The sequence below is a fragment of the Microtus oregoni genome, unplaced genomic scaffold (assembly GCF_018167655.1).
Source record: "Microtus oregoni isolate MIOR12 unplaced genomic scaffold, Mior012 000021F_ref0000039, whole genome shotgun sequence".
Lineage (NCBI taxonomy): Eukaryota > Metazoa > Chordata > Mammalia > Rodentia > Cricetidae > Microtus > Microtus oregoni.
Genome location: NW_024543080.1, coordinates 1,203,501 through 1,223,733, shown reverse-complemented (window position 1 = coordinate 1,223,733; position 20,233 = coordinate 1,203,501). Strand labels below are relative to the sequence as shown.

Here is a 20,233-nt window from a genome sequence, read left to right as displayed (position 1 = left end):
CTGGAGGGAGTCATTAGTTTCTTTTCACACATCGGCAATAAAAAGGACCTTCAAGTAGGAAGCACTCGATAAATAATCCACAATAAATGGACAAATGTGCACATTTCTCCTAATGGGCTTCCAGGCTTTCTGAATTAACAGTTAAGAAAACAAAGGTTCTTACAACTCCATAACGTGCTGATGGAGGAGCAGACTTTGGGGAACTTTCTAAGTCTGACCACCTTAAAAAAATGGCCTTAATAAATAAATCTTGAATATAAATATTCTTTTTCAACTCCAGTAAAAAGGGAGAAAACAGTTTGCTTGTTGGAACCACGCAGTCCTAGAATGATGTCATACTCCTGGGGAGGTTATGTGCCCAGTGACTCTGTCTGCTAAAGAAACTCTCCTGAGCCTTTATTGCCTAACAAGCATTGTCCCTCGTGGTGGGACCCAACAGAACCAGCCTTGTTTCCCCTCTCCAGGAGCTAATCGTGGGGGTGGTGGGACCCAACAGAACCAGCCTTGTTTCCCTCTCCAGGAGCTAATCGTGGGGGTGGTGGGACCCATTAAAAGGTCTTTAAAAGTCAGTGGGAAGAAGACGTAGTAAACACTAAGAGCCACACTGTGCAGGCGCCAGACTGCTGGATTCAGACTCCAACACCTACTACTAGCAAGACTGCAGGCAAGCTCCTCCGTGCCTCCAGCCTTGGTTTGGTTTGTATGTCAATAACACAAGAATAGCATGCTTTCTTCAAAGAGGGGCCACAGTAATCAAAGGAGATAATCCGTGCAATGCACAAAGCTGCCACAGGAAAGCGAGGGACATGGGAAGCAGTTGACAGGCTGTGCACTGATAGATATCCTACAATTTCATTATCCCAAGTCTCAAAGCCTGAAAGCCATGGAGGACTGGTGTGATGGTCAGGAGGTGAATTTTACCCAGGACCTCATGTGACAGGTCTAAGGCTCCCTCCAGGCTATGTGTATAAGATATATATGAAACATAAAAGGATTTTATATTTATATTTAATCTTGTGTTCCACCCCCAAGATATGCATTTATCACATGTGTGCAAAAATTCCAAAATTTAATTGTTAGAAGTCAAACACTTACTCGACCTATATTGAGACCAACTGTAAAATGTTAAATACGCAAGAGGCAAAGCCGCCAGCTTTATTGAGACCAACTGTAAAATGTCAAATACACAAGAGGCAAAGCCGCCAGCTTTGCCTGATGTTCCCCTTTTCTTTCGCTCCTGCTATGATAAAATACTCTGACCAAAACCAACTCGGAGAGGAAGGGGTTTATTTGACTTAGGCTTTTAGGTCATAGCCCATCACTCAGGGAAGTCAGGTCAGGAACTGAAGTGGAAACCATGCTTCCTGCTCACTCAGTGGTTCCTGCTCAGCCAGCTTTCTTGTACAGCCCAGACAGACCCATGTGCCTAGGGATGGTGCCACCCACAGGGGTCTGAGCCTTCCCATATCCATAATCAGTTAAGACAATCTCTTACAGACACGGCCACCAGCCAGTCTGATCCGGGCAATTCTCCACTGAGGTTCCCTCTTCCCAAGCCATGTAGACTGGTAATAAAACTAACCAGTTCACCTGAATAGGTCAAACAAACCAAGTTATAGGAGTCTTGTCCAAGGGGTCTGTCCATGGAGAAGCAAAGTTTCTGAGAAAGGTAAGAGAGAGAGGAAAGGACTCGAGAAAAAGTGACACAGAGTTCTCAGAGTTCACATTCAGGAGCGGGATGTTCCAGGCCACCACGCTCTAGCCATCTCATGGAGTACCGCAAAGGGAGCTGGAGGGAACGCAGGAATTTCTCAGGGTGACTTGTGACTAGAAGCAGGAACGACTTCTCGGCGGGCTGGATGGGTTTTATACTGACTAATGCTGAAATCTGTAAGATTGCTTAAACATTTTTATTTTTACGTCTTTACTGGCATTTATTAATTATGCAGGACAATAGGTTCCATTATGTCACGTAGATGTTTCCAAGCAAGGGCTTGCTATGAGCTGGTACACTTGCTGTTTGCTAGTTTGGAACACAACACTAATAGCCAACTGAAAAGTGGAGCGGGGAAGGGAAAACTTGGCACGAGGAAGGATCAAGGAGACAGTTGTTACAGTCCTTCCATGGAAGAATAAAGAATTAAGGGAGATGATGGAGGGACTCCAGGGACATTTCACTGTGGTATTTGTAGACTTTGACAGCTCTCTGGATGTGAGAAGGGAAGGCAGAAATCAGGTAGCATACTCGGCTTGCTACTTGGAATGATGAGCCAGTAACTGGGGGGAGGATATGAGAGCAGAATGTGCAGGCTGTAGAAAAGATTCCTATCTGGGCATGGGCTCTGGAACACCAACATAGGAAAGACCTCCAGGCAAGGAGCAACCTGGGCTCCCAAGAAATTTGACTATTTGAACTACATTAGTGAATGATTTTCTTATTATAAATATTCTTTGAATAGACAATATTTCTCAGAGATTTGGATCACTTATATGAATACTATATATTCAAAATATATCTGTAGACAAAACAATTATTTAAAAGTAGTATATTACAGGGCCGGAGAGATGGCTCTGTAGTTAAAAGTACTTACTGCTCTTGCAGAGGACTCAGATACCTTCCTCAGCACCCGCATGGTGGCTCACAACCTAACCCTCTGCAACTTCAGTCCCAGGGGATCTGGCCACTCACTTCTAACAACTGCGGGCATTGGGTACACACATGGTGCACACACATACATGCAGGCAAAACACTGATACTCATAAGAAATTTTAAACTACAAGTAGCATATCTTGGTATTAATAATGTATCCAAGTTCTTCTTAATCTCCCTGTCTATAAAACTGAAAAAAAGCCGGGCGGTGGTGGCGCACGCCTTTAATCCCAGCACTCGGGAGGCAGAGGCAGGCGGATCTCTGTGAGTTCGAGACCAGCCTGGTCTACAAGAGCTAGTTCCAGGACAGGCTCCAAAACCACAGAGAAACCCTGTCTCGAAAAACCAAAAAAAAAAAAAAAAAAAAACTGAAAAAAAATAATAACAAGAAAGTATCTTGGGTTCTTCTAATTATTCTACATATGGATACATAATATAGTTTCACAGACTCAAGGAGACTGAACAATCACCCCACACCCACCTCCATGTAGAAAAGTAAACAAAATGATTGTAGCCATATAACTGCACAGCTGCCTTTTTAGTTCCCTTTTTCTACATAAATTCTATCTTCCCTGTTACCATAGGGTAGCACACTGGCTCCGTCTAAGGTTAATTCTGGGCTTTGAACCCCAAATCCCTCCATCTTCTCAGTAGCCTCAGGAAGGAGCCATCCCCCAGCCTCTTTGCAGAGAGACCTTATTTCCTCCATGTTTATTGTCTTCTCTGTGACCGTGTTTAACACATTTGATCATCTACCATGCAGGGCATTCAGCTTTAGTCCTGTAACCCTACAACTATTCATCTCTGCCCTTTTTGTAACAAATTCCTTTAAAGACTGTGTTACTGTTTCTATTTTCTCGTCCCTCTTGATCTAACATCAACCACAATCTGATTTTTATGAGCCTCCTCTGATCTCAATAAATCCATCAGTGGCCCAGGGCGGGAGTAAAGTCAGAGTACACTGCACGGTGCTTGTTTTACTCAACTTCCCAGCAGCGGCAGTTTTGAGAGGAACGCCCACCTCTTCTGCTGGGGACTTTCTGAGCTGGCTTCCAACACATCACGTTTTGTCTTGATTTCCAGCCTTTGTCGTGCTCGGTTTCCTACAAAACTGACAGTTTCCTCCTAGCCCTAATGTGTTAATTTCCCCCGAATGTTCTGTGTGTAACCCGCTTATTTCCAATTCAGCTCACTCCCAGGGCGATCTCATATTTTCCCCTTCTTTCAATCATTTCTGTGTGCCTATTCCTCCCACATTCATGGGTCCAGCCCCGGGTGTTTTCCTGAATTAAAAGTCATCATGCCTAACTGTCGCCCTTAGTAACTCATCGCTGGCGTGCCACACCAGTGTGCCCGCCCTGTGCTGGTGTAACTTGTTCAGACACTGTCCCACGTACAACTCACATACAGGTGCTCCGTGGTCAACTGTTAACTGAGATAGGTGGGAAATGCAGCCATAGAAATGACCACCGCTAAGATTGTGCATGTGTAGAAATGGGAGAATTGATAAACAAGCCAAATGACGTCATAAAATACGCTTGATGAACCACCATTTTTAAATACAGGGTAATACAAAACAGCCCACATTTACACCATAAAAATCGTTTCCCTGAATATAAAAGTGAATCAGTCATATGTGATACCTCAGGTGAGAATGTCTAGAGGACATGACCAAGGATTTCAAACTTCTCATGGCCAACAGGAGGACGTGGTTTATGAGTAGAAAGTGAGGACATCTCAGACAATTAGTGTTAGCATTACACTCAGGAAAGCTGGCTTCTCACTGCTCGTCACTTTGCTTTGGTATACACAACTTCAAGTCTGTTCCTTCTCTGCAGCAGGCTCAAAAGCACTATTTGTGCCATTTCCCTCTTGTGAGGAGGTGCTAAGAGCTCCTTGCTGCTGCGAGCCTCTCAAAGCCCTGGCGTTTCTTGAAGGTTTTCCCAACCCTTCCCCACCTGTATAAAGACTCCAGTAAACAATCTGCTTCAAAATCCAAGAGACCACACGGGCTACCAGAAGTTGAGCCCCCAACCCAGACTGAGACTCCTGCTCAAGCACAGGTCACGCCAACCAGAAGACCTGAGAGGAAGCAGAAACCAAGGAACAAAACACACGTCCAACAAAGACAACCCCAAGGAAGCTCGCAGCCGGTCTTTTCATCATAAGTCATGCCTCCATTATGCCTTGCTCACAACAAGCACATAAACAAAGCATGCAGAATGGAGAGTGAGAAATCCCAATGCTCTGTGCCAGTGGGGCCACATCTGGAGAATAATGCATAATCCTAGACAATGGTAACAAAGGTAATGCAAAAAAAAAAAAGAAGGCAACTTGCTATAAAGTCAACAGCTGCAGTAGCTAATACAAAATCAAGTGTGGGGGCATTTTGTAAGTGCTTTATGCAGACTATTTCATATACTATATCGGATTAGTACAATCACTATTTCCCATTTTGCATATTATGAAAGTGAGACGCCCATAGGTGTATAACCAATCCAAGTAAGTAGTAAGTAAACCAGATTTCAAAAGCAGAACGCCACGCTCCTTGTTCATTGGAATCAACCATATCAAAGGCCTATCAGAAGTGATAAGGAAAATATTCCCCTAGGAATCGAATGGGAGGAGATTCAGAAGGAAGCATGGGAGCTGGTCTACATGAAATGAGCAGGTAGGACTTACAGGAGGCAGGGACTGGCTCGGTCACGTGATTTCAATTCTTTGACTCGTCTCACTAGGGAACAACCAGGCTCGTAGAGTTCACTGTCAGCAGAGGACAAAGGTCCATCTATAAATACTATCAAAGTTAGCCCCACCCTGGGAAAAAGGTGAACCCAGCGATCCCTTAAAGTCTCTTTGTTCACTGAGATCTGTGGTTCTAAAAATAATACATGGCCTTCATCTCTAACAGCTCGCCACCTCTTATAGAGAATAAGGCACACGCAGCAGAACTCAGGGAAGGTAAATCATCTAAAAAATCTATCAAAGTAATAAAAGGGAGTGGGTCCTCACACTGCCCCTAAAGATAAATACCTCTCCCTGCTTCCTTATTGAGCAATACTAAAGATGGAAACCACACAGTACATAATGCTATGATAGAAATCCTATGAAATGCCAAGTAACACATTAAGCACAAGTCCTCTCTCCCCATGCACCTGCTTTTTCATATCAATGATAGTTAGTGTCAAAGAATCTGAGTTGTCTGACTGTGAAATCACTTCCCCTCCTCGACCAGAGGACAGGTTCTAGTTAAAGCTGAGATTAAAGAGGTGGATCAAAGTGACCCCTGGCCCTCAAAGCCAGGAATTAGCCACGCCGCCGTGGCAGGCACTGCAGACGCCATCTATCAGATGTGGGTGAAGCGAATCCGTTTGCAAAGCATGACAGCGTCCTCAAACATGACTGTGGTGAATCCAAACCAGATTTTTACGCTATATAACCAGCTTCCAAAATTCAAAGTCATTTTGCTGTCACATTGAGCTTCGAGTTTACAAGTTTTCTATTTGTAGCCTAAGACACAGACGCCCGCAGTGCAGTCTACAGGACGGACCTGAACTCCCTGGCCATTCATCTTGTGTAAGAAAATACCAGATAATAGCGATATGGAAATATACGGAGTCAGTGTCTCTCTGCACCGAACATCTGTCAGACGACAGAGGATGTTCCCGCATCCTGAAAATGAGCCTTACATTCATACCCTAAAAGCTGTTCGCAATATGCCATCAGACAGACCATCCTCGGAGATCACACGCAGCTTTTCAATTAAACATCACCAATCCTGAAGCAGTCAGTCCTGCTGCAATTCTCCGCATGCCCGCTTCTTACCTTTTTGTAGTCAGATGAAGACTTCTCACCAGCCAGTGTGCTAAAGATGGTGCCCTGCAAAACAGGAAGGACACAGACACATCAGAGCTCTTCAGCGTGGAGGACATCACCTTCCCTTTTGCTTCCGGTCTAAGTGCACTTTCTTAGTCCCATGGCCTCAGATCTCCCTGCATTCCAGAGGCCACCATCCCCAGGTTAGACCATTTGTTTCAGGCCAATGAGGAAATGGCTCGCACCTTCATTTCACAAAGAATCAAATAATAATATCTTTCAAGTGGCTTGTACTATGAACCTGAGCTCTGCAGCAGGGCCCTTTCCTAAGAGAGAGAGTCTATGTCTGCACACAATGGTGCTAGAGCTTGGGGTCTCCCTCCTACTCCCTTCAGCACACTCGTTCCTCCTGCGGTTGACTTCTTGCCTGTACCTGTCTGCATGTGTGGCTTCTTGGCATGATGTGCCCCTTACAAGGCTTTCTAGCATCCAATGTTGCATGGGGATTTACACACAAGGAAACTATCTTGAACTGTTCCGCATAAAAAACATTGCTAGCCACAAGATGGCTCAAGGTTATCATCTTCTTGACTTTTAAGTATAAAATGAATGCACATGTTTTATGATGAAATCTCCTTGACATCCTGTTCTCTTGAGGTAGTCAACAGTGGAAAGTTCCCAGTGAATATGCATGAGAGAGGTACAAGATTGATACAGAAGAGCAGCTGTGTGCCTGACCCCACAGCATCTTCTGGAGGTCTCTGTCGGAAGGCAGACTCCCACATAATAACTCTATAAAGTGAAGTTTGGGGAGAGGCAGACAGGCGACTGACTCCTACATAATGGAAAAACACATCTTTATTTCAGACCTAGACATTGACTACTGTCCACTTATGTGGCTAAGCTGTGGTTTAGAATATCCAGGAACTGATAATTCTTGTTGTGGAGAGGAGAGGGGCATGCCACCCATCCAAGGATGCCCTACCTGGGGCCAATATCATCCCCCTGGCAGCTTCCATTGTAACACCAACCTATCTTCACACATTACTAAATATTGCTTCTGGACAAAATTGTCCCTAGCTGGAAACAGCTTGTTAAACCACTCACACAGCTTGTAGAAATGACCTGAATTCCATGAGTTATGCAACTAAACTTCCCCAGAAGTCTGGTTGCAGAATTTCTCTACCAACCACTGAATTTATGTGTAATTCTCTATTCTAACTAGGAATAGGAATATGAGAAAGGCCTAACTTTCAGCTATCAAAGACTCCACATTTGTGCGTGGGGGGTGAGAGGTGCTTCAAGGACCACGACTGTATTTTTAACTAAGTTTAAGATTTACCAGCAAGTCTGGCAAGATAAGCTCTGTGAGCAAAGCCTCTTATTGTACCAACTTGAAAAGAAATACAGGTTAATAGATAGTCATCTAAAATAGTCAAGCTTGTAGTCATGTTAGTTAGGTTTTCTAGATGTACAGAGATGTATTTCAGATGGATAGTTATTCTCCAAACCTTTCAAAGTCTAACAGAATATAACATTTAAAATGTTTTAAGAACTTAGGACTTTTCATGACAATGAGACATGTCTGCTGCTGGCAGCACCAATCTACTTCAAGAGTATGACGGGCATCGCAGAGGCTCCTTATGGAGTATGTTAGCCATTTGGGCAAGAAACTGCTCTTGCCTGGACTGTTTGATGTGATGCTGTATAAACTGGACATGCAGGACCCACAGAAAAATGACTGCTGAGTTGCCTTAGGAAGGTGAGATAGTACTTGGAGTTCCTGCTTTGTGAAATAGTCTTCCAGACATTCTGCAGGATAAAGAAGAAAGCAACTGATGGACTTTGCCATTACAAAGCAAAACAGATCTTCAAATTTCCTGCTTCATGGAAAAGTCTGCTGGATACTATGGGTCTGTAGGCTAAAGATGGATGCCCCAATAGTACAGAAGAACTTTGGGTGACTGTCCAGGCAGCGAGATGTCTCTGTCAATTCTAGAATTTGGAAGTTGCTTACAATGCACTTCCTGTTTACTTAGGTAATATTATATCCTTCTAGAGTCTTTGATGGAGTTGAAGAATAGTTATAATTATAGTTTTCCTTAGTTATGATTAAAAGATAAAGTAGATATAAATATTGTAACTATAATTCTTGCTTGATTCCTGTTTTGTTACATGTAATTTTTTGTTACTATGTTAAAGTTAAAAACCTTCCTTTTTATTTAAACAGAAAAGGGGAAATGGTGTGGAAAGTTCTTCTGTATATGTGTTGCTTTTCTTGGTTAATAAAGTCACTGCTTTCATCCAATAGCTTAACAGAATATAGCCAGGCTGGAAGAAATACATAGAGAGAGAGTAGGCAGAGTCAAACAGAAGCCATGTAGCCTTGCCGGACAGAGATGCTGGACGCTGGACAGAACTTTACCCAGTAAGCTACAGCTATGTGGGGATACACAGATTAATAGAAATGGGTTAATTTAAGATGTAAGAGCTAGCTAGAAATAAGCTTAAGGTATTGGTCAAACAGCATTGCAATTAATACAGGTTTCTGTGTGATTATTTCGGGTCTGAGCTGCTAGGAATGAATGAACAGCCTCCAATAATACTCTGACCTCTCTACATGAGCTGTGGTAGGCTTGTGTCCATACTCACACCCATTGTATACACCCATCGACTTCCACAGAAATCAACACACATACACACTCATGCACACAATTCTGAGAAGAGCAATTAGATGGTGTCTTTATGTGAGGGGTGTGCACATGTTTGGGTGTTTGTGCACACTGGTGCATATGTATCGAGAGGTCAGAGGTCAGGTGTTTTCCTTGTTTGGTCACCGCGTTATTTTTTGAGATGAAGTCTCTCTAAACTTGGAGCTCATCAGTTCAGCTGGGCTGGCTGGACAATAAACTGCAGAGATCAGCCTAGCTCAGTCCCACCCACCACTGAGTTTACTGACTTGCACCACTAAACCCAGATTTTATATGGGTGCTGGTAATTCAAACTCAGGTTCTCTGGGCTGTAGGGCAAGCATGTTATAGACTGAGTCCTAAAGACCCCAGGAATATCTGAAACTCCAGATGTTAGTGCTGTAGCCCCAGGAGAAATGACCCACAAAATTAAACAATGCCCTTCCATTTCCTTAGAACAGTCCCGGGTGATTTGAGAAGTGCATTTGAAGAAGAAGAAAGAGTCAAAATGTGCAGAAGTGGCTACACACACACACACACACACACACACACACACACACACAAGAAAAGATATGGCAAGCTGGAAATGTTGTATTTGTAGAAACAACTCGAGCTGAAGGCCAATGCATAGCAAAGTCCTAATACCTGGAATGAGTATAAAAGAGCAATGGCATGGATCAATGATAGTCCATAGCCTTAATTTAGCTATTTGCTAAGGAGATTTTACTTATACGCTTGGTCAATTTCATTCCATTCCCTTCCAAAGACTTTAACTGGCATCCAGTTTCCTAATTGCAACAATTGTGAATGGCTCTGGGTGGGCTTTCCGAGCCCTCCCATAACATGGTTGACTTAATTACTGAAAACGAAAGACTCAAGAGGGTGATGACCTTCTTGGGCTGTGACCTTCCTGATGATTGCATCAATATTTCTTTACGAAAGGAGAAACTGCCAATGAGTCACCTCCACCAAAGTTTGCATGAGGCTATGTTTGTCACACGACACAAACACAACAAAACGCAATGTGTTTTTAAAATCCCCCTGCCTCGGACCTTATTAGTGAGATGACCTGCACGGGGTGGACAGCATCATACATCAACAATTAAAGTGATTTTCCCCAAATACACTCAGGAAGTAAAGCCCTACCCTTGTGTGTTTATGTGGTGATGCTTGACATTTCTTTTACAGGATTTCTGTTTTTAGCATTAGCTCTGATTCATGGGAGATGCTCACGTGCCCGGGGCCACTGCAGGAAGGGACAGTGGAAATTTCATGCTTGTACTTCATTAGTCTCTTATATCTTAAAGGAAATAAATTCATCTGATCCACCCCAAAAGCATATTTTTGGTGCCCTTTTCTTTAAAATAATAATAATAAAGCAGATTTGATTGGCGAAAAGTAAAGAGACTTAGGTCATGAGGGCATTGGACACTCATGGTGAAGGGAAAAGATCTGAAGACACAGGTCACGGGTTAGATTCCTTACAAAGCAAGCTGTGAAATGGAAATGACACGCGAGGGGCATTCTTGGTGTGTGTAGAGAAGGGAAGGTCACAGGATGGAGCAGAGGATGGCAGTGAGCTGCGGAGCAGGCTCAACAAGGGTCTCAGGCAACCACATAGGATGCTCTGAAAACAGGCAATACCTCAGTGCAAACACGGGCACAAGAAGCATTGTCCTAGAAAGGGAACTTGTTTTGCTAGACCACATGACTCTTTCCACCCCCGAGCTAGAGCACTTAACTGGCAGCATCAGGGAAATCTGTGTGGAATGTGGCTAAGCCTACTATATTACACTGTGCTTTAACAAGCTCTACCTAGCCAGGCCTTGCTTGTAACTTCTTTACTACAGTGAAACACGACTTCTTACTGATGAATGTCTGCTGGTCTTTTATGATGTCTTGAATAGAAAACCAAGTGGACCACCTGCTTGGGAGCCTCAGCCCTAACCCTTGTCCCTTCCTAACAGATTATTGAGGAGCTTAAGATGGATCCTTGATCTCGAGGCCCTCAGTTCACCACTCTGAAATGAGAAAGCCCTATATCCTTTTTCCTTTAGGGTCATGAGATCCTTTGCTAATATGAAGAAGAGGACCCTGATTTTATCGGGCACAGTGTTTGGAAATCCACAATTAGGATAGATGGCTACTTCTTTCCTCCATCAGCTAACACGAGACCATTCCATAGAATGGTGTAGTCAGCTTCATCGTCTTCTTAGGCACAAAGAATTCTTTTAAGTAGTAGGTTATTAGTAGGTTCTCCAGAGAAGAAGAACTGATGGGCTACATAGAAACCTAGAAGAAAGGAGACTGCATGGTTTGGCTCATCCCACTAGGAAGGATGAGGAAGGCTACAAGATGTCATCTTCATGCTAGAAAACCAACCAGAGCAGCCAGAGGCGTAACTCAACTGAAGACAGGTCTGAGAATTACAGAGCCCATGGTTTAATTACCATTCTGAGGCCAAAGGTTACCACCCCTAAGAACCTTGGGAAGGAGAATGGGTCTTAGTATAAACTTTAAAGTCCAAAGAACCAAGAACCGGAAGCTTCTATGTCTGAAAAGAGAAAAATATGGATGGCCCAACTGAAAGAGGGTGAGGGACAGAAAGAGAAAGAGGGAGGAAGAAAGGGAGGGAGGGAGGGAACTCTTCCTCACCTTTTTGTTCTATTCAGGCCCTTAATAGATTGCATAATGCTGGTCACATTGGTGAAGACAGAGGATCTCAGCCTTCGGATTTGCATACTAACCCTTGCAGATAAAGCCCTAAAATAATGCTCTGTCACTTTTCAGGACATCTCCAGTCAAGTTAACCAACAATATTAACCATCATGACAGGTAGAGCACAAAGGGAACAATTACAGAACGGCACTTTGTTTGACTCTGAAACACATTAACACGGGAATTGAAGACTAGTGCGCACAACCTTGTCTCCCAAGTTAATAATCACCTGTAGAAATAACTACATAGGCAGAAGTCACGGAGACCCAGAAGAAAGCGTAATTCGATATTCAAAAAAGAATGAGCCTAGCTAGTTCTTGGTTAGAGAGACCACTGATGAAATACAAGTAATTCATGGGCATCCAGTCCAGCATGAACACAGAGAGCCATGGAATCTGAGCTGCTCACCCCATTCTCAGTGCTGGGAATGCTCTGCAGTGACCCAACACCAACAAGAGACACATGGCTCCTATTTCCCTGTAAATGATGGTTTAAGTCCGAGAACAAGCAATGTTGTTGATCTCCATTAAATTAGGCTTGGGAAAAGAAACCAGAAAACTGTCTTCTGCCTCCACTGAAGTATTTCTGCCATCCAATGCCCATAAATATTTTTTTAAAAAACAGCAAACATCTAATACTTATGTGATTAAATTGGAACAACTCAAGTATTGTATCACAAAAATTAAAGTATCCAGAGCCCAGATCTCTGAAATGGCAGCATTATGGAATTCCATCCCCAACCTGTGGATGGGTGTCTGTGAGCAGGTGCATTATTTTACTCTTAGGCAAACCAAACAGAGGGCTGCTGGTTTTGATGAACGGTCAAATAAAATCAAAAGCTAAGGTCCTTTTATGGAAATGATACCTGAATAAAACCCATCCATCTGAGGCCTCCGGTCTGCACGTCGCAGGCACGGGAGGTGATTTTTCACTTGTTGGTAGATGTCAGCACTGAGCCTACTCCTCTCACTAACAATCTGAAACCTCTTACATTTAAACGGATGGGTCCCCAGAATACACACCATGTGGATGCTTTCTTAGCAAACCAATCCTTGGGACTCTTTCCAAAATCCACATTTCCGTCCTGTTTTCATGCTTTAGACTAACATGGACACATACATGCTTTAAAAATGGCGTACCCTTCAGGCAAAGTTCAGCACTCACATTTATTTTTTAACTGCATAATTATAAGCATCAACCAAAGGGGGAAAATATGCTCCCAAATAAATGATAAAATTACAGTGTTTTCTTGTCGTCCATGAATACGGAAAATTTCAATTAGCCAAGTGAAAGCCATTGAATATGCCAGCACGATTTATATACCAGACTAATGACCATCATCTGCATCCGATTTAGCTAATAAAGGCTTGGAACACTTGTGGATAATTAAGGCAAAGCTGATGGGAGGAAATTCGAACCATGGAAAGATCAAATCTATTTATGTCTGCATTGAAAACTAAACACACTAAATAGGTCGTTCAATCAAAGCATAATGTCCACTCATCTGGGATAAGAGAGATGCTCATAAGTTATGTAGCCAGCACGGTCCCCAAACCCAAAAGTCATTTGTCCTTCATTCATTCAATAATTATTTAAAACCCCCATGTGCCTCTGACCTTGAGGATTAACACGACAGCACCATAGTTCCCTTAGTGTTTCTCTCACCGTTTTTCTTCTCCATCATAATTAAATGTATAGCTCTGGTTTTCTGTTTAAACAGAAACTTCCACCTGTGTACCATGAGAGACACAGCATGGCTGCAGTCTAGGGGCCGACAGAGATGACCACCCGCCTGTGAATCATGGCAGACACAGTATGGATGCAGTCTGGGGGCCGACAGAGATGACCACCCGCCTGTGAATCATGGCAGACACAGTATGGATGCAGATTGCAATGGCTGCCTGGATTTTTCTCAGCCCTGGAAGGGCCCCTTAGAGGGAGGTAGATATTGGAATATAAAGACAAAATCCTGATTCTTGGGAGCAGCTAGAACAGGACTCATGACCCACTGGGTTCCACTCATTTCACTGAGTAGAGAGAGTCCTGGTCAGCTCATCCAACTCTTCCTGGCCCAGAGGAGCAGGGAATGTGGTAAAGCTTACTCTCGAGGTGCCATCATCACCCCTAATAAGTCTGTACTTAGCAGATAATAGACACCTCAAGAACCCTGTGAAATTCCCACTTTCTCTTCTATGAGGTTCGGTGTAGCTGGTTTTATATTGAGGTTTTGATCCATTTGGACTTGAGTTTTGGCCATGGTGATAGATATGGGTCTATTTTCATTCTTCTATGTGTTGATACCCAGTTATGCCAGCACCATTTGTTAAATCTGCTTTCTTTTTTCCATTTGATATTTTTTGCATCTTTGTCAAAAATCAGATGTTTGAAGGAGTGTGGGTTAATATCCAGGTCTTTTATTCAATTCCCTTGGTCCTCCTGTCTGTTCTTATGCCAATACCAGGCTGTTTTCAGTACTGTAGCTCTGTAGTAGAGTTTGAAGTCAGGGATTGTGATGCCTCCAGAAGTTTTTTATTGTACAGGATTGTTTTGGCTATCATGATTTTTGTTTTTTGTTTTTTGTTTTTTTGTTTTGTTTTGTTTTGTTTGCTTTTCTATATGAAGTTGCGTACTGTTCTTTTGAAGTCTGTGAAGAATTTTGCTGGGATTTTGATGGACATTGCATTGAATCTGTAGGTTGCCTTTTGTAAGAGTGCCATTTTTACTATGTTAATTCTGCCTACCCAAGAGCATGGGAGATCTTTCCACTTTCTGGTGTCTGCTTCAATTTCTTTCTTCAAAGATTTAAAGTTCTTGTTATACAAGTCTTCCACTTGTTCGGTTAGAGTTACTCTGAGGTATTTTATGCTATTTGTGGCTATTGTGAAGGGTGATATTGCTCTGATTTCTTTCCCAGCCCTTTTATCACCTGTGTAAAGGAGGGCAACTGATTTTTTTTTTAGTTAATCTTGTATTCTGCTACATTACTGAACGTGTTGGTGAGTTGTAGAAGTTCCTTGGTAAAATTTTGGGGATTGCTTATGTAAATTATCATATAATCAGCAAACAGTTAGAGTTTCACTTCTTCTTTTCTGATTTGTATCCCCTTGATCTCCTTTTGGTGTCTTACTACTCTAGCTAGGACCTCAAGAACTATATTGAATAGATATAGAGAGAGTGGACCAACCTTGTCTTGTTCCTGATTTCAGTGGAATCGCTGGGAGTTTCTTTCCATTTAGTTTGATGTTGGCTGTTGGCTTTCTATATATCGTCTTTATTATGTTTAGGTATGTTCCTTGTATTCCTGCTCTCTCTAAAACCTTTATCATGAAGGCATGTTGTATTTTGTTGAAAGCTTTTTGGCATCTAATGAGATGATCATGTGGTTTTTATTTTTCAGCTTGTTTATATGGTAAATTACGTTGACAGGTTTTCATATGTTGAACCATCCCTGCATCTCTGGGATGAAGCCGACTTGATCATGTTAGATGATGGTTCTGATGTGTTCTTAGATTCGACTTGCCAGTATTTTATTTAATATTTTTGCATCAATGTTCATGAGTAAGATTGGTCTGTAATGTCTTTCTGTGGTTTGGGTATCAGGGGTAATTGTAGCCTCATAAAAAGAGTTTGGCAGTGTTCCTTATGTTTCTATTGTGTGGAATAATTTGAGTTGTATTGGTATTAGTTCTCCTTTGAAAATCTTGTTTCTGAGCTGAAACCATTTGTTTCTGGGCTTTTTTGGTTGGAAGAATTTTGATGACTGTTTCCATTTCTTCAGCAGTTATAGGTCTGTTTAATTTGCTTATCTGCCCTCGATTTAATTTTGGTAAGTGATATTTATGCAGAAAGTTGTCCATTTCCTTTAAGTTTCCTAATTTTGTGGAGTACAGATTCCTATATATAACCCCAGCAGCACAGACACTGAGAGAAACAGTAAATGTGAACTCCTGAAACTGAAAAGCTTCTGTAAAGCAAAGGACACGGTCAACAAGACAAACGACAGCCTAAGAAGAAGGAAAAGATCTTCACCAACCCCACATTAGAGGACTGATCTCCAAAATATACAAAGAACTCAAGAAATTGGACACCAAAAGATCACATAATCCAGTTAAAGAAAATGGAGTACAGACCTAAACAGAGAACTCTCAACAGAGGAATCTAAATGGCTGAAAGACACTTAAGGAAATGTTCAACATCCCTAGTCATCAGAGAAATGCAAATCAAAACAACTCTGAGATTCCATCTTACACCTGTAGGAATGGCCAAGATCAAAAACACTGATGACAGCTTTTGCTGGAGAGGTTGTGGGGAAAGGGAAACAGTTCTGCATTGCTGGTGGGAATGCAAGCTGGTACAGCCCCTTTGGATGTCAGTGTGGCAATTTCTCAGAAAATTAGGAAACAAGCTTCCTCAAGACCCAGTAATACCACTTCTGGGTATATATCCCAAGGATGCTCAATTGTGCCACAAGGACATGTGCTCAACTATGTTCATAGCAGTTTTTTTTTTTTTTTTTTTTTTTTTTTTTTTTTTTTTGTCATAGCCAGAACCTGGAAACAACCTAAATGCCCCTCGACCAAAGAATGGATAAGGAAAATGTGGTACATTTACACAATGAAAAAAATACACAGCAGAAAAAATAATGACAACTTGAATTTTACATGAAAATGGATGGAGCTAGAAAACATTATTTTGAGTGAGGTAACCCAGACACAGAAAGACAATTATCACATGTACTCACTCATAGGTGGTTTTTTAACATAAAGCAAAGAAAACCAGCCTACAATTCACAATCCCAGAAACCTAGACAATAATGAGAACACTAAGAGACACTTACATAGATATAATCTTCATGGGAAGTAGAAAAAGACAAAATCTCCTGAGTAAATTTGGAGAATGGGAACCTTGTGGTAGGGTTAAAGTGAGGAGGGGAGAAGGAGGGAGGGGAGCAGAGAAAAATGTAGAGCTCAATAAAAATCAATAAAAACCAAAAGAAATGAGAACAACAACAAAAAGAACCTGTGATCTTAGGATGGTTGATTTACATAATAGCTATATCAATTTGTATCCTCAGCAGCAGGTAATAAAGACTCCTTATTACCCACAACCTTCCCAACTTTTTTTTTTAACTTTTTTTTTATTGAGAAAAGAGAAAAAAAAAACAAATTTCCTCCTCCTCCCAGCCTCCCATTTCCCTCCCCCTCCTCCCACCCTTCTCCCCCTCCCCCCACTCCTCTCCCCCTCCCTCTCCAGCCCAAAGAGCAGTCAGATTTCCCTGCCCTGTGGTAAGTCCTAGGTCCTCCCCCCTCCGTGCATTTCTAGGAAGGTGAACATCCAAACTGGCTAGGCTCCCACAAAGCCAGCACATTACGTAGGTTCAAAACCCCGTGGCATTGTCCTTGGGTTCTCATCAGCCCTCATTGTTGGCCATGCTCAGAGAGTCCAGTATGACAGCCATTCTGGTTGGAGTAGGAGGAAGTCTGTTCTGCATAACCTTGAAACTAGGATTTTGAACATGTATTAAAATAGTTACTGGCCATCTCTTTCTTTCTTTGAAAACTACTTCTTCATTTCATTGACCCATTTGTTGGTGAGAGGTTTTGTTTCCTTGATGTTTAATTTTTGCATTTCTTTGTAAATTCTAGATATTAACCCATAAACCTCTAGTCAGCATTAAATGGAAACAAACTGAAAACATTTCCTCCAAAATCAGAAATGAGACAAGGATGTCTACCCATCTTTCTTAAAGATATTATTCAGAGCCTTGGATAAACAATTAATTTAATTAAATGAAATTAAAAACTAAGCAAGAGACGGGCGCAAAAAAGATAAAAATAGGGAAGAATGAAGTTAAGATATTCTTATTTGCAGACAATATGATTCTACACTTAAAAGACACCATAGAATTTACTAGAAATCATTTAGATACACCACTTACAGTACAGTTGTAGAATAAAAAATTAAGCTTAAACTGTAGCCTTTCTATATACCAACAATGAACTCTCACAGAAAGAAACTGGGGAAAATAGCTTATTCACAATAACTCCAAAAATTACCTAGGAATATGCCTACCCAAGAAAAGAGAGACTTGTATATTTAAGGCATTGAGAACAAAAACCAAAGACACTAGATGATGGAAGAAATCCATGTCCTGACTGAAGAAATTAGTAACATGTAAATAGCTACCTTCCAAATTTAATCTAATGATTCAGTGCAATACTCATCAAAATTCCGTTTTAACCTCACAGATGTCTAGAGAGAGCAATGACAGAATGCACAGGAAATCACAAAAGCTCAGATAACAAACAAAGACAACCTTAAGAAGAACCCATCTAGAGTTGTCACAATACCTGGTACTACACTACAGAACCGTACTGACAAAGGCAGCCTGATATTGACACCAAAACAGACAAACCAAAGAAACAGAACAGAGGCCCAAGAAATAACCCAACAAAGCTATGGCCACCTAATTTTTGATAACGATGGCAAAAAAAAAAAAGGTAACTGATTGAATAAATGGTGCTAGTAAAACATAAACTCTACCTCGGAAGAGCGAAATTAGATCCAGTCATTCATCTGACACAAAAATCAAAGTGAAGTTGATTAAAGGCCTTAAGTAAAAACTCCAAAAGATGAAGATGCTAGAGAAAAGTGTACTTTCCAAAATATTGGGTAAGAAAGAACTTTAGGAATAGACTTGCAAGGGTACAGGAACTGGTCTCCAAAATCAACAGATGGGGTGACATGAAATTTAACTTTCTGCACTACAAAAGAACTAGTAGAACAAACACAACCCACAGAATGGGAAGAAAAAGAGAAAATCTTTACCAGCTGTGCTTCAGAAGAGGCTAACCCTAAAATCTCCTTAAAATTCCTTGTGGAACATGCAATCCACAGCCGAGAACAGGGCCTGCGTGTGTACTTCCGGGTAGATTCTGCGATGAGACCTGCACTCTGGGGTCCCTGGAGCAGAATATGAAATCCATTTAAAGCAAATCACAAGCAGGGCTGGGGAAATGGCTCAGTGGTGAAAGGGCTGGCTGCCTCAGCCGGAGGGCCAGAGTTCAGATCCCCTATTCAGTGACACCAGCCATGGTCCTTCCCAGCTCAGAGGCTGGTTCACCTGCTGAAGGGAGAAGGGATTGAAGGAATGGAGCAAAAGGATAAGCAGAGGATTCTACTAAGAATAGTGTGGAAAATCTATTCTCAAATAGCATGTATATTCCCATCTATACTTTTTGGTTAATCATATCAATGATTTTAAAGGATTATTACCCAACATCTAGGGATTTAAATACTATAATACCCCACTGTACTTAGACAAATTTCTTCGGCAGAATTTACAAGTGACTTATCTTCTGTACTGGATTGTAAGCTTGCAGACCGCAGGAGCAAATTCTTAATTGTCGTCTCTATTCTACAGTTGAATACAGTGATGATCATATGGTTAAAAGCAAGGAGCGACTTCATAAATGTTAAGTGTACAGTGAATAAGGGAAGAAACAGACGTCAAAAGGGGAGAAGGGGGCATCAAGAGAGGTAGGAGGAGGAAGAAGGAAAAGTAATGAAAACTGGAGGAAAATACTCTATATGGGACAGAGAAAAATTCCACCTCCCCCAAAAGAGATGCTAACATTCTGGCCAATGGAACTATATTTAAAAGCAGCCTTTGCTAGTAACACGTTTAAGATAAGGATACTCACTGGAGAAATGGTTCGGTGACTAAGAGTACTTGCTATTCTTTCAGAGGATCTGTGTTCAAATCCTAGCCCCCATATGGCAGCTCACAACTGTCTGTAACTTCAGAAGTAAGACACCCTCTTAAAGACATATATACAGGCAAAATACCAATGTACATGAAAGAAAAATAAATAAATCACTAAGACAAAGCTATGGAAATAGGTTCTAATCCAGTATGACTGGTGACCTCATAAAGATGGTGAAACTGCCCACAGGCAGAGAGAGAAGAGATGAGGTGAGAAACAAGCATGGGACAGCCACGAAGGAACACCGTGGCCATGATCAGAAGCCACGCACAGGCTAGGAAGATGTGTCCTTGGGGCTTCAGATGGAAAGACAGCACTTTGATTGTAGACTTCTAAACTCTAGAACTATGGAATTTCTGTTAAGTCCCCCAGCTTGGGGCACATTTTACAGCAGCCGTCAACGTAACACGGGGACTGTGAACCAAGGACGTCTTGTTCTAGTGGTTGGTGATTTTCCAGTGTGAAGGACAAGAGAGTAAATGTTCCAGGCTTCGAGGCCCGTGAGGTTACTGTCGCAGCTGCTTAGCTATGCCACTAGAGTTTGAAAGGGCTTGCATGCTTTATACAAATAAGAAAGCCTGGTTAGATTCTAA

The 20,233-nt window shown here is 41.9% G+C and overlaps 1 protein-coding gene across 4 annotated transcripts in view; it reads right to left on the bottom strand.

Moving 5' to 3' along the window:
* Positions 1–20,233, bottom strand: part of Rasgef1b (RasGEF domain family member 1B) — a 515,623-nt gene that overhangs the window by 330,235 nt on the left and 165,155 nt on the right. For 3 of the 4 annotated variants that reach the window (XM_041671328.1, XM_041671329.1, XM_041671331.1), the window contains one exon: positions 6,476–6,529. In XM_041671328.1, coding sequence (XP_041527262.1) covers positions 6,476–6,529 — 54 coding nt within the window. Of the gene's footprint in view, positions 1–6,475; positions 6,530–6,940; positions 7,064–20,233 lie in introns of those variants that run through there. The other variant, XM_041671332.1, reaches the window with a different exon arrangement.